This window comes from Anser anser (assembly GCF_964211835.1).
Source record: "Anser anser genome assembly, chromosome: 13".
Taxonomy (NCBI): Eukaryota; Metazoa; Chordata; class Aves; order Anseriformes; family Anatidae; genus Anser; species Anser anser.
In genome coordinates this window covers 15,410,008-15,421,958 of record NC_139734.1, presented here as the reverse complement: position 1 = coordinate 15,421,958, position 11,951 = coordinate 15,410,008, and the positions used below count along the sequence as shown (strand labels likewise).

Sequence of the window (11,951 nt, the reverse complement as noted above, 5' to 3'; positions counted from 1 at the left end):
CTTGGGTCAGCAGGCTAAAGCAGCTGGGAAGTGATAGATGTGTTTGAGTCAGCGAGACTGGGGACTGGGTGCGGTGAAAATTAGTCATGGGGAGACTGGAGAGCAGCGGAGGGAAGAACAAGCGAGAGGGGAGAAGAAGCGACGAGGAGGTGCGTTGGGGGAAGATGACTGAGTCGTGGTCACAAGGGAGACGCGAGCTGAGGATGAAGGACGTGCTGCTGGAGGAGCAGGCAGCGGGAGAAGCCCGCTGCAGCTGGCCCAGGGCAGGAAGCGTAAGCAGGGAAGGTTTCTGGAAATGGGAGCGAGCAGGCTGCGAAGCCTGGGTTTGTCCTGTAGGATGCACCGAGAGGGGACCAAGGGCATTTCTGCTCGTGTTGCTTTCCTGATTCTTAGGATGGCTGTGAGGTGGAACAGAACGTGTTGTGCTGTTATTTGCTGCCTGAATCACAGACGTCAGTTTCAATACCATGCAGTGTTGTTTTCCTCCCTTCTTTGTTGCTCCTTATTCCTTTAAGGAGCTTGGTGACTGTGTGACAGCGCTGCTCTTGGGCTGTACGTTAGCTCTTTTGATTTCCTGAAGTACAGATAATGATCTCGGGCCCACCAGAAGCAAGAAGTTGTAGAAATCCTGTTTTCTGGGCTTTTTTTTCCCCTTCCTTAGGGGGCTATGAGCTAATTGTTGCTTTTGTCTTGAAACCTTTCAATAATTAAGCAAAGTTTTGGGAGATTTTCTAGTGCCTCCCAGCTCTCTGAGGTTCGCATGTCAGGGCTGTTGCTGTGACACTGGCATGATTTAAGCCTGTATTTCTTCAAACTATGCGGAAGAGTTCTTCCCATGTCAGTAAGTGCTAACACATGTTTGAAAACAGGACAGAGAAACAGCTTGTGGATTTGCCCTGCCCTTCCTGAGTTCATATTCAATAAATGTGTTAACACTATGTATTCATCGGTTTCTCAACACTTCTGGAAAAAGGTTGTTAAGCTATGGTTTGTTTTTCCCTGGTGGAAATTACAAATGCGGTATATGCAATAAAGGAAGTGAAGGCATATTAAAAGTAATGAGGCACATTTAGGAAAAAAAAACTTTTTCCTTTGGAGTAGGTGGCGTAGCTATGGACGGCTTCAACTTGGAGGTGAAAAGAGCTGTGGAACATTTGTGCCTTTTCCTCCAAATCCATTCTGTCTGTCTGGCTTGGGTTCTGTTCACATAGCAGGAGCAGCTGCGGGCTGGACTTTGCATCCACAGATGCAAACTCTGTGAGGGTGTGGGGACGGGGACGGTGCTGGCCCCTCGCGGTGCAGCCTTTGGGGACGTGGCTCAAACAAGAACATTCAGCTGGGAATCCATCTTGCTGTGGTGTGCTTTTTATGAGTAAACCCTTTCACAGGAAAATATAATTAATCTCTTCTGTGGCAGTGTTCTCCCGTATACACTAGGAAGCGTAATTGTCTATACAGACAAGCAAATTAAAGGTTTCGGTAAGACAGACGGTCCTTAATTAATCATAATCTGGACGACACATTAAGAGTATACCTGGAAAGCTGGGTGGCAAATTATCTGAAACTAATTAATTGTGCCTGTAAAAATGCAGTGTATTCCCTCTGTGTGCTTGAGTCTAGTTTTGTTTGTTTTTAAGGTGTGTTGAGTAATTGCGTGTCTACCTGGTATCGGTTTGCATAGTTAATTTGGAAACCTTGAACAGAATACCTCTAAGGCCAGTTGAAAACATGGCTATAAAATAAGCAAAGCCGGTGCGTGGGAAATTTAGCACGTCCTAAGGCCATTGGGAATGGAAAGGTGCAGCGTAGATCTGGCCTTCGTTTGGACAGACACAAGTACACCCTAACACGGCCAACAAACAGGCATCTGTGGAGGGGGCATTAGCTTAACGGACTCAGAGGTGGATGAAACTCACTGCTTTTTTTTTTGCACTGCAGTTAAGGTTTTCTCCTCGATGAAACGTGGGCTTTTTGGTGCTGAGCCCCCAGTCACTCGTGCTTGTACTCTTTGCAGTTGCTGGAAGAGGAAGCCTTTCTCAAGCAGAATGTCGTGCCTCTCCATTAAGAGGTTTTGTTTGAAAAATAAACACGTTTCTTCCCTGACGATGAAGAAATTCAAGGCAAAACTTTACACCGTAGGGTGATCGGCTGTGGGTTCAGCCCAGAGGGCTCACCCTTCGGGGCACGGCTGCCTCGGAGGGCACAGGGTCCTGCCAGGGGTCAGGAGGCAGCTTGGGTTGGGTAGTCCTCCTGCTTCTGCCTTCATCACCGGCGTTTGTTAGGAAATGCCAGAGCTGGCTCTGGGTGAAGTGAAATGCGCCTCCTTGATGTGCTTCTCTAATCTCCGGGAGCTGCCATTGATTTAGGTAGAGCTGTACCCTACAGCAGAGGGCTTTCCCTTCAAAAGCCCTCTAATATGGAAATCCAGCCTAAATATATCTGAAAACATTAGCACGAGGAATAGGAAAACGTTGTGTCTGTTCTTAAGAAGAGGATATTTTCAGATGAGGCGTGTGAATCCAAGATTTAAAAAGTCCAAGGAAGTGGATTTATTGTCTGTAGGTGGAATTTGCCCTGTGCCTTGCAGTGGGTGGAGCGATTGCGTTTTTTCATATAGCTAACGTATCCGCACTTTGGAAGAGGTTGTTTTGAATTATTCTGGCGGTGGAAGCACCTTCGGGAGGTGCAGCATTCTCCTGTGCTGGGTTACTGGCAGGGCTGGTCTGCCCTCAAGCTGCAAACAGGTAATACGTATTATTACCTGAAAAAAGGAAATTGCCAACTAACCGTAGTTAAGTTTTTCTTATTGTGAAAAAATCTTTTATGGAGGGGTTTGTTTAAAAGCAGGGATTTTTTTTTTCCCTCCAGGACTCTTATTACAGAAATACCATATATCTCACATTCAGTCTTTCTTACTGTTTCATGACATCTCTAGGTTTTCCCTGAGTGTTGGCATTGAAATTCTACACTGAAATTCAGATGTGTTAAAAGAATAAACAGAGCCCAGAGCTGTAGATTGCCTGACTGCAGATTACATCCTTTTCTATCTCTAGAAGTCAACTGCACTAGGAATGTCATCTTCCTCTGAGCATCGAAGTCCATAGGGTCCAGAGGATTTATTTACAAATTTCAAAGTTTCGTCTTTGTATTAGGAAAGGTTTTTTGGCTTGGCATCCTGCAGGGCAGCTCAGCTGCGTTTTGTGGATGGCAGCACTGGTACCCTTGTAGAGGGACGGCATGGCTGAGCCCTGCTTCCTTCCTCTGGGGCACTTTCCTGAGCTGCAAGACGGTTTTGCATCAGTGGGGCTCAGCTGAGATGGGCAAAGTAGTAAAATGTGCAAGCAGAAATAAATTTACAAGCAGTCTGTAAGGTGCTGGGAAGGCAGCACTGAGAATTCTTAGGGAGGTGACAGCTCATTATACACCTCCTCATAGTTTGCAGCGTTCAGTAAAGTCATGAATAACACCGATACCAAATGCACAGTGATCAGCAGAGGTGGCTCATAAGTGGGCTTTCAGGAACACTGCTTGCAGAGGATTCCTGTTTAAAGTGACCTCTGTTCCTGTGAGAATTCTGCATGGGTAAGGGCCCCACAGATGCTGTCCCTTAATTTTATGCAGCTCTGTCTTTCATGGGTTGGACCAGAGCTGATGGACCCACCTGAATGTGATGCCACTGTCCGTCCTTCCCAGTGTCTCGTCTGCTGTCTGTCCAGCAGACCCAGCCTGTGCCCCAAGCCTGCCAGCGCATGCCTGTGACCTGCATCTGTAAAGATTAAACCCAGCAAAGTGGCAATTTTCTCCATGTAACTCAGACAACTCTCCACGCTGTGCTACTAGCTAGGAGACCGGGAAGATGGGACGTGTGAGATTTCCTTGAAAACCACGTTGATGCTCCTGCGGATCAGTTTGTGAAACCCTTCCCGATTTTGTGTGCTCCTTGATTTTGCCTGTTTGTTAGAGGCCTCCCCGCCCCTTGGTCTGTGAGTTTAAGCAAGATAACTGGTAGGCAAATGAGAGCCTGATATCTCTCTGGATAGCAGAGTCTCAGAGAGCGCCGGCAAAGTATGATTTGTCGTCTGTGAAAAATGCTTGCATTTGACAGCTTTTCACAGGAAGCCTGTCAGAGTGATAATTTAATGAGTACAGATTGCTTGCAACACAGCTGTAAAACGTGCTTTTACAGTGCTGTAAAATAAGCAACCGAGTCCTTTGTGTGTTTTGCTTTGTTTGAGAACAAGTCAACTTCTAGTACAAATGAAAGGTGGTCATTTATTTTACCCAGCAAACAGTCAAGACGTAAGAGAGGAACCTGCCATTTTTCTTCTTGTGGTGGCAAGGTTAATGCTGGGTTACGCTGGCGTTTGCTAATCAGCTTGTTTCTGTGAAGGGGAGAATTAATATCTAATTAGATGGAGTGAATTACTAGACAGTTTAGCATTTAAGTCATAAAAAGGACTTTTTGGACTTTCCTCTCTTCACTGCGGATGTCTTTGCCCATGGTTTGTGCAGAGAAAGGTTTCATGTTGCTTTGCGCCAAAGCTGATTTCTTTAAGATAGAAGACAGGAACTGAGGCTGCAGACTCGATATGTGCCAACAGCCGGAGTAAAACGCGTATCTACCGTTTAATCCCTGCTGCTGACCAAGTTAAGAGTGCTAATGCAGTGACCGTGTGTTGCACTAGACATTGTGCACGTCCCGCCGTTACGCCTGTCCCTGCTTGCTGGCGTGGGGCTCACCCTTTGCCATAGTGCCATGCTCGATGTCTGTCTTTTCAAGCCTCTCATTCCACCCCAGGAGCCTCCACGTGCCCAGTGGGGCCTCACGCAGCCAAGCCGCCCATGCCAGTCCCAGGGTGCCCCAGATGGCACAGTCTGGGCTGTGCTGAGGATGCTGAGGGGAAGCTTTGCAGGGCAGGAGGGTGGATGCCAGCTCTGCGTTGCAGACACGGAGGCTCTTCTGTCCTCTTCCCTTCTGAGTTGAGGAGTGGCACTTGGATGTGTGTTTTCTGACTACAAAAATGGTGCTGGTGCTCGAGCCAGAAACAGCTTTGCACATACGTGGTACCTCCTTCAGCAGTACTGTGCTGGGGTTTTAGACGTGGCTGGTTCTGTTCTTTCACTTCCTGTATTTACCTTCCTTTTAAGCAAGTAAAAGCTGCTGTCTGGAAGACTGCAGGTGCACAGATATTAACAGCTAATTAGCATTATTGTTTTAGGATAATTAATGAACATACCTGGTTCTAGCCTAGATTAAAATTTGCAAAGAGATGAATTGATCTAAAGCGTGGATCAGTTTATTCAACTTTCTGTTTGGATTGTAACCAATAAAATAAGTCTAGGCAGGAGAATGGATTGGTTATGGTGATATGGATGTATCAAGATTGTATCTTTCCTGGCTTAAAACATTACTTTGGGTTCCTTTAGACTGACAGTTGAAAATATTTAACAGATTTCACATCAATGTCATTTCAAAATATAATTCTTGCTGAAGAGTTTTGCTGATGCATCTGCCAGCTCTTGTGTCTGGTACAAAAGTGTTTAAATAAACAACTTATTTGGTGATATTAAAAGGTCTGAGCAAAGGAAGGAAGTGAGCCTTCACAATGATTAAGTGAATTAGAAATTAATATACACCAAGCTAATCTCTATAGTATAAACTCAACAGAAAAAAATCTTCCTGGAGAGGAAATGCCAGTCATGGGAACGAAAGTGGAGGTTCCTGCTGATATTGGACAGAGGACGTGTCGGGTGTTTGAAATCAATCTCTTCTTCCCTGGATCATTTCTCTTGTGCTCCTAAGAGGCTGCATTATATACAGCTATGTCAACCACCAAGCCCCATGACTTTGTTCGTCAGGAACTCGAAGAATGTTTCAGTTTTTCCAGAAAATGTTTTCTGTGTTAGTCTTTGTTTGTACTGGAGCACTTTGAAGACTAAAATCTGAACTTCAGCATACTTTAATACGTTTTAACAAGGTTTAAATTCACACCGCGCCAGAATATATTACCCCCTCCTTCTAACAACTTCTGTCTCTAAACATTACTCCTTTGAGGATTAAAAAAAATTACAGAGGCATGTTTTATTAAAAAATATTTATTGAATATGAGTTACAGAAAAGGAGAGGTCAGAATCCTCAGCTGCGAGTGGCATGCATAAAATAACCGGTTCCCTCATCCCTGCGACGTGGGGCAGCGGCACAGCTGCACCCTGGGTGCCGGGAGCACACGGGTGAGCACCAGGCACCCACACTGCATAATTTTTGTTTGCCTAGGGGAGTTTGGCAGTTCCTGGTGGGTAGGCAGGGAAAACCTCAGCTATGAGGAGTGTGTGCTGGTCGCCGGAGTGATGGAAGTCCCTGTGGCACTTACCCTTGGTCTCCTTAGCTCCTTCCCACGCCCATATAATGTTGAGTTTTGTTACAAAATGGCCCAAATGAATTTGACTTAGTGGACGCCTCCCCTATTTTTTCATTTTATTTTAACTCATCTGTGTTGCGTATCCAAGGTGAAGACTGTCCAGTAGGGTGATTTTTTCATCAGATCTACCTAAATGCTGTTTTTTTTCTTTGTTTGTACTGTTGCCACTTATATGGGAGCAGGATTTCTTTTCGTTTGTGCTGGCGTGGGTCAGCTTATTCTCTGTGTCCAAATTACCTTGGTGGTACCTGCACCTCTGTCTGCCAGAAACAAAGCATTTTCCCCAAGTGTCCAGGCTTTGGCAGCCCTGACTTGGTGGGGAATATTCTTTAAATTGACCTGGCCGGATGTCGTTGGCTCAACCCGCTACCAGCGTCAGAGGTGCGTGTGGCACTGCCAAGAGGCAGCGATGGTGTTTCAGCAGGGTCTGTTCTCCGGCACCGGTCTGTCTGGTGCTCTCGGACAGTGAACCGAAGCTGGGGTTTGCTTTTTGAAAGCCATGAAACCCCAAGGCCCCTGACCATTTTGTGTCATCTGAAAAATCTCTTGGCCTTCTTGTCAGTGTCAAGTGTTTAGCCTTTGGATTTTGAGAAAATTCTCACTTAATTGCACTTTCTTTGTACTGCCACAAACATATGAAGCCCTGTCTGCAATCAGGAGCAATTACATAATTGGAGACAGGCCCTGCCCTGAGATCTGACGAACTTGAAAGACAGGAGAAAGAACCCAAAGGTAGATTTTTGGGGTCTGTTTTTAAAAATTTATTAAACTTATTAGTTTTTTTTAGGCTGGTTTATGATCATTCTGTAAAATGAATCAACAGTAACTGAAAAGAAAGATGCAGTTTGTTCAAAACAGCTGTTTTAAAGCAAAACACGTTTTGATTTCTGATAATGTTATGCTCCAAAATAAGTTCTTTTCACCCATCTTAAAGGTAATGTAAAAAATTTTTTGCTTTTGTATTTTTTTTTTCAGTTTGCTGACTTTTGTCACGGTTTTCAATATAGATCAAAAGATATTCCACTCACCCGAGTCGTAGGATTGGGAACAGGGTTTTTTTTTTTTTTTTGGAGAATGGTTTATTTATGAACATAAATAATTTTGAGGTATAGAAATCCTTTGAGAATTTGATATAAAAATTCTTTGAAATCCATTTCATTTAGAGGATGGTTTCATTGCACTGGATTTTCAAGTTAAGCAGTGTGCAAATGCTCAACCCAATGCTAGCATTCACCGTGGCTTCTTTTGCTGTTTTGTAGAGTTCTTCAAAGAACTTCTTGAAAATGCCGAGAAGTCGCTGAACGACATGTTCGTGCGGACGTACGGCCGGTTGTACATGCAGAACTCGGAGCTGTTCAAGGACCTCTTCGTGGAGCTGAAGCGGTACTACGTGGGTGGCAACGTCAACCTAGAGGAGATGCTCAATGAGTTCTGGGCACGCCTGCTGGAGCGCATGTTCCGGCTGGTAAACCCACAGTACCACTTCACGGACGAGTACCTCGAGTGCGTCAGCAAGTACACGGAGCAGCTGAAGCCCTTTGGGGACGTGCCGCGCAAGCTCAAGCTGCAAGTGACGCGAGCGTTTGTGGCGGCCCGCACCTTTGCGCAGGGCCTTGCCGTCGCAAGGGATGTTGTGAGCAAAGTGTCTGCGGTGAGCTCCCTCTTGCACTTACGCCCGTTTCCCATGGACTTGCTGTGGGTAACATCTTTCCTTGTTGTCCCAATTCTGCAGAGTGTGATAGATGCACTTGACTCTTACGTAGGTACCTAAATGAGTTGCTGATAGTTGAGCAGAGATGGGACCAAATCCCATCCGTTGGTGGGGAGAGCCCAGCTGTGCGTTGTGTGGTAGGGTCGTGGACAGTGCTGGCCACCACTGTCCAGTGTTGCAGTCCAGCAGCAGGGACATTTCCCTGGTTGGTGCTTGTCCTCCTTGTCTATGGAACAGCAACAGGCAGGAAATTAACTACCATCTGCAGTGGAAATAACCGTGTTCGCTTGTATAATGACTGTACCTTCTTCTTAATATAGCCCTGAAATTACAGCGAGTCATGGGCATCTCTTACAGAGCAGCTGATGATTTGCTCCCTGCTCCCAGGCATGGGGAGAGGCTGTTAGCACAAGCAAACAGTACTTTCATGATAACAGTAAGCTGGAGTCATATGTACAGGGCAGGAGCCAGTTGTGTTTGGTGCCACACACACACAGCATAAGTTAGGCCACAGACTTTCACGGTTAAGTCACTTTTTTGGGTTGTCAAACAGATGTGATGTGTTGGTCACCTTAACGTTTACCTCTCTGTTCATATAAATCACCTTGGAGTGGATTAAGTAGGGTGAGTTGTTGGGTTTTGTTGTTTTTTTTTTAACACATGAGATTTGTCTGTAATTTAGTTTGAGTTGTATGGTAGATGGAACAGGAGTATTAGATAATCCCCTTAAAGTGATTATATAAGGTTAAAAAAAGTGACTTCCTTTTAACAAACTCAGTTCATTTCCTGTGGGCTAGAAGATTTAGTATAATCATTTAATCAAGCAGAGAGGTTTACTTTCTCTCTACCTGGTTGCAGAGCAATAAAACACTAGGCTGGAAGGGCAGGCAGTAGTTTGAATCACCCTAAGTGCCAGGAAAAAAAGGAGGGGGGGAAGAATAGATGAGACCACAGAATCCTCCATCCTCAGGGATGCCATCCTGTGGTGGAAAGACGTGGGAGGGAGGGTTGGTGTTGGATCAGGCTAAGAATGCCTCCATGTCAGGTCACTGGAAAAGTCTGTTGACATCTTGGTTGGGGTTTCAGATTTGGTGGCTTGTTCCTGGCTGCTTTGCGTTGTGGCAGGTATCATGGTCAAAAAAAAAAAGGGTAAGAGACGATGGAATTTTCACTGCTAGGCCATTAAGATGAAGTATTCCAGAGATCCGAATGCTGAACCCCAGTATGGTTTTGGGGAATGTGCAATCACTTGATAGACAGTAAACGTGTGTGATTGAGGGATTGTGTTTATGCCCCATCTGCTCAGAATTCATCAAAACGTCTCCAGACTTGACACAGTACCATGAGGGCTACGGTCCCCGCATCTGTTATGAATAAAAGTCATGAACCCAAGGTGGCACAGTGATTTCTTTTTTCCTTTTGAAGATCCTCGAGTGTAGAGTTGCCTTCAACTCTGGAATTAATTGCTCGAGTGTGCAAGGTTATCCAGAGACCCACTCAGCTGCAAAAATAGCTCATGCTCCGTGAAGAATTAAGTTACTGCACTTTCCACTTCAGTTTCACAAGTTGCACTGGAGATCGTGCGACAGATCTGCTTTTCGAAGGGGTAGCAGAAGTCTGGGCTGCTGAATACCTAAGCTTTTGTTGCAGTAGTGGAAGGAATAATCTTTTCTAATAGTGTGTTAGCCTCATTCAGTGGAAACCTAACATCGCGTTTCTGCAAGACACAATGGGAAGTTCTATACGTGAGTTTAAAAGCTGATGTTTTTATGCCTGCTGCTTTGTGGTTGTGTTTTGGGGCTTCCCACATTACATATAGATTAGCCCAGCTTTGCTGAGATCTATATAATGACTCTATTGACTTTGCTTCCTTATTATTTTTACTGAAGAGTTGTGGTGGGATAACTGCTTGTACCATGGATTAACTTGAGGGATAAATCTTCATCTTTATGAAAAATGACCAAAGTAATGCAAATTTAGTTTCAATGCTTTTTGAAACAAGCAAGTCAAAAATTCTTAACTGAGAATCCTCAGAAGGAGAAATACAAGCTACTAACGGATCCAGCTGTTTTTCACTTTCACGTGGTGCTATTAGGAGAGCAAAGAACACTTTACAATGGTATAGCATTGATGCCTTTTTAATGATACTATATATTTTTACATCTTCACTGGGGAGATATGTTTAGAAAGGTATTGTTCCTGCATAAGTTTGTGAGGAAAGGGAGGAAGGAAGAGAGAATATTGAAAAGCTGTGGATGCTTGATTTCAGATCCAGAGTGCTAGAAAATAACTTTAATTCAGAAGTGATTGGATCAGAAGATGTGTATTGCTGCCCAAATATACAACTGTGAAAAAGCTGTATGATTTTGAAAGCACAGACTCTTTTCAGATTGTGTCTAAAAAAAAAATATGCGTTTTTGTTTTCCATTCAAATCTTCACTCCTCAAATTCCCTCCTTTGGACCTGAAGTACAAAGTTCTCTAGATCTGTCCTGAACAGCAAATCTAAGAAAAAGCCGAGGTTGTCATTTCTGCCTGCTTGAAATGTTTCCTGCATCTGATTTTTGTCTGTGGATGGCTGTAGGCCTCCAATGCTTTCCTTTGTCATCTGCTGAAGCCTGGTACTTTCTCTCTGACCTTCCTGCCCCTGCCTTTGGGAGACGGAAATCTGCCCATCCCGTAATCACTTCTTGCTACTTAGCCCTTGACAAGCTCTGAAATCAGCAGGGTTAAATTGCTGCCAGCATTGACATTTCCTGCCCCAGCTGAGAGGGCTCTTTTCTGGGGGGAAAAAGGAGCAAACCCAAGCCAGAGCCCAGAGTGACCGAGAAAGGGTGAGAACTGGCAGTCCTGCAGTTCTCAAGCTGCAGAGACGTTCCCTTAATTAGTGACACGTGGTTAAACCCGTGTCTCTGTCCAGGGTCGTGACACCTTCGAGCGCAAAGTGCCCTGAGGCTTGCTGCATGCAGGTATGGGACAGAGGTCCCCGTTGTTGGGGGAGAAGAGAGAAGTGAAGTCAAGGACTGAGCCCCCTGACAGCGTTTTGTAGGGTCAGGAGGAGCGTGCTTGACCCAAGGGGTAACAGGAGAGGTCTAGTTAGAGGTCAAGAGTCAGAAACAAATGCCTGTGGGAGGATGAAGCGTGCAGCTGTGTGACACTGAATGGCTGTGTTTGCATCACCAGTCTCTCCACAGAGCTGCAGATGGGGACATGCTGATGGGACCTTGCCACAGTTGTGATGGTGGTGAGTTTTTTGTAGCTCCCCAGGGGATTTATGCTGACAAGTTGTTGTCTTGAGGTTCTTTTGCCACTTTTTCCTCCTATGCTTATGTCTGATCAGAGCACTGGAGACTCCTGAATTTCTTCCCTGCCACGCTGAAAGCCACATGAGATGCAGTTGTCTACGGAGCAGCCTAGCAGCTGGAAAGGGTCTTTCAGGGAAAGGGTCCTTGGGAACTCCGTGTGCTTTGTCAGGGACAGGCAGCAGCTTCTAAGTTGCGTGCAAAAAATGGTATTTCATTTGTAAGTGCAGGTGTAAGCCACGTGAAATAGATGCACAGCTTCATATGAAGATATGAAGAATGCACCTACTTTGTGATCTGCTGTCCTTGAGAGATGCTAAAAGCTAAGAGGAAGCTGCTGGAGGTGTTTGTAATGGGTGGAAAAGCTTCTTTGGTATCGGCATTTCTTTCCTAATGAAGTGTGATGATAGCAGCCAAAGAGGGAATTCTCTTGAAACCATTTATGGAAGATAACTGTGGGAGAGGGCAGGTAGTCTGCCTTCCCACAGCTGCTTGAAAGCTGGAGAAAGAGCCTGATGGC

General features: G+C 45.2%; 1 protein-coding gene across 2 annotated transcripts in view; it reads left to right on the top strand.

Moving 5' to 3' along the window:
• GPC4 (glypican 4) overlaps positions 1-11,951 on the top strand; it is a 69,337-nt gene that overhangs the window by 37,192 nt on the left and 20,194 nt on the right. For both annotated transcript variants that reach the window (XM_083797333.1, XM_083797334.1), the window contains exon 3: positions 7,679-8,070. In XM_083797333.1, the coding sequence (XP_083653459.1) occupies positions 7,679-8,070 (392 nt within the window). The remainder of the gene's footprint in view (positions 1-7,678; positions 8,071-11,951) is intronic.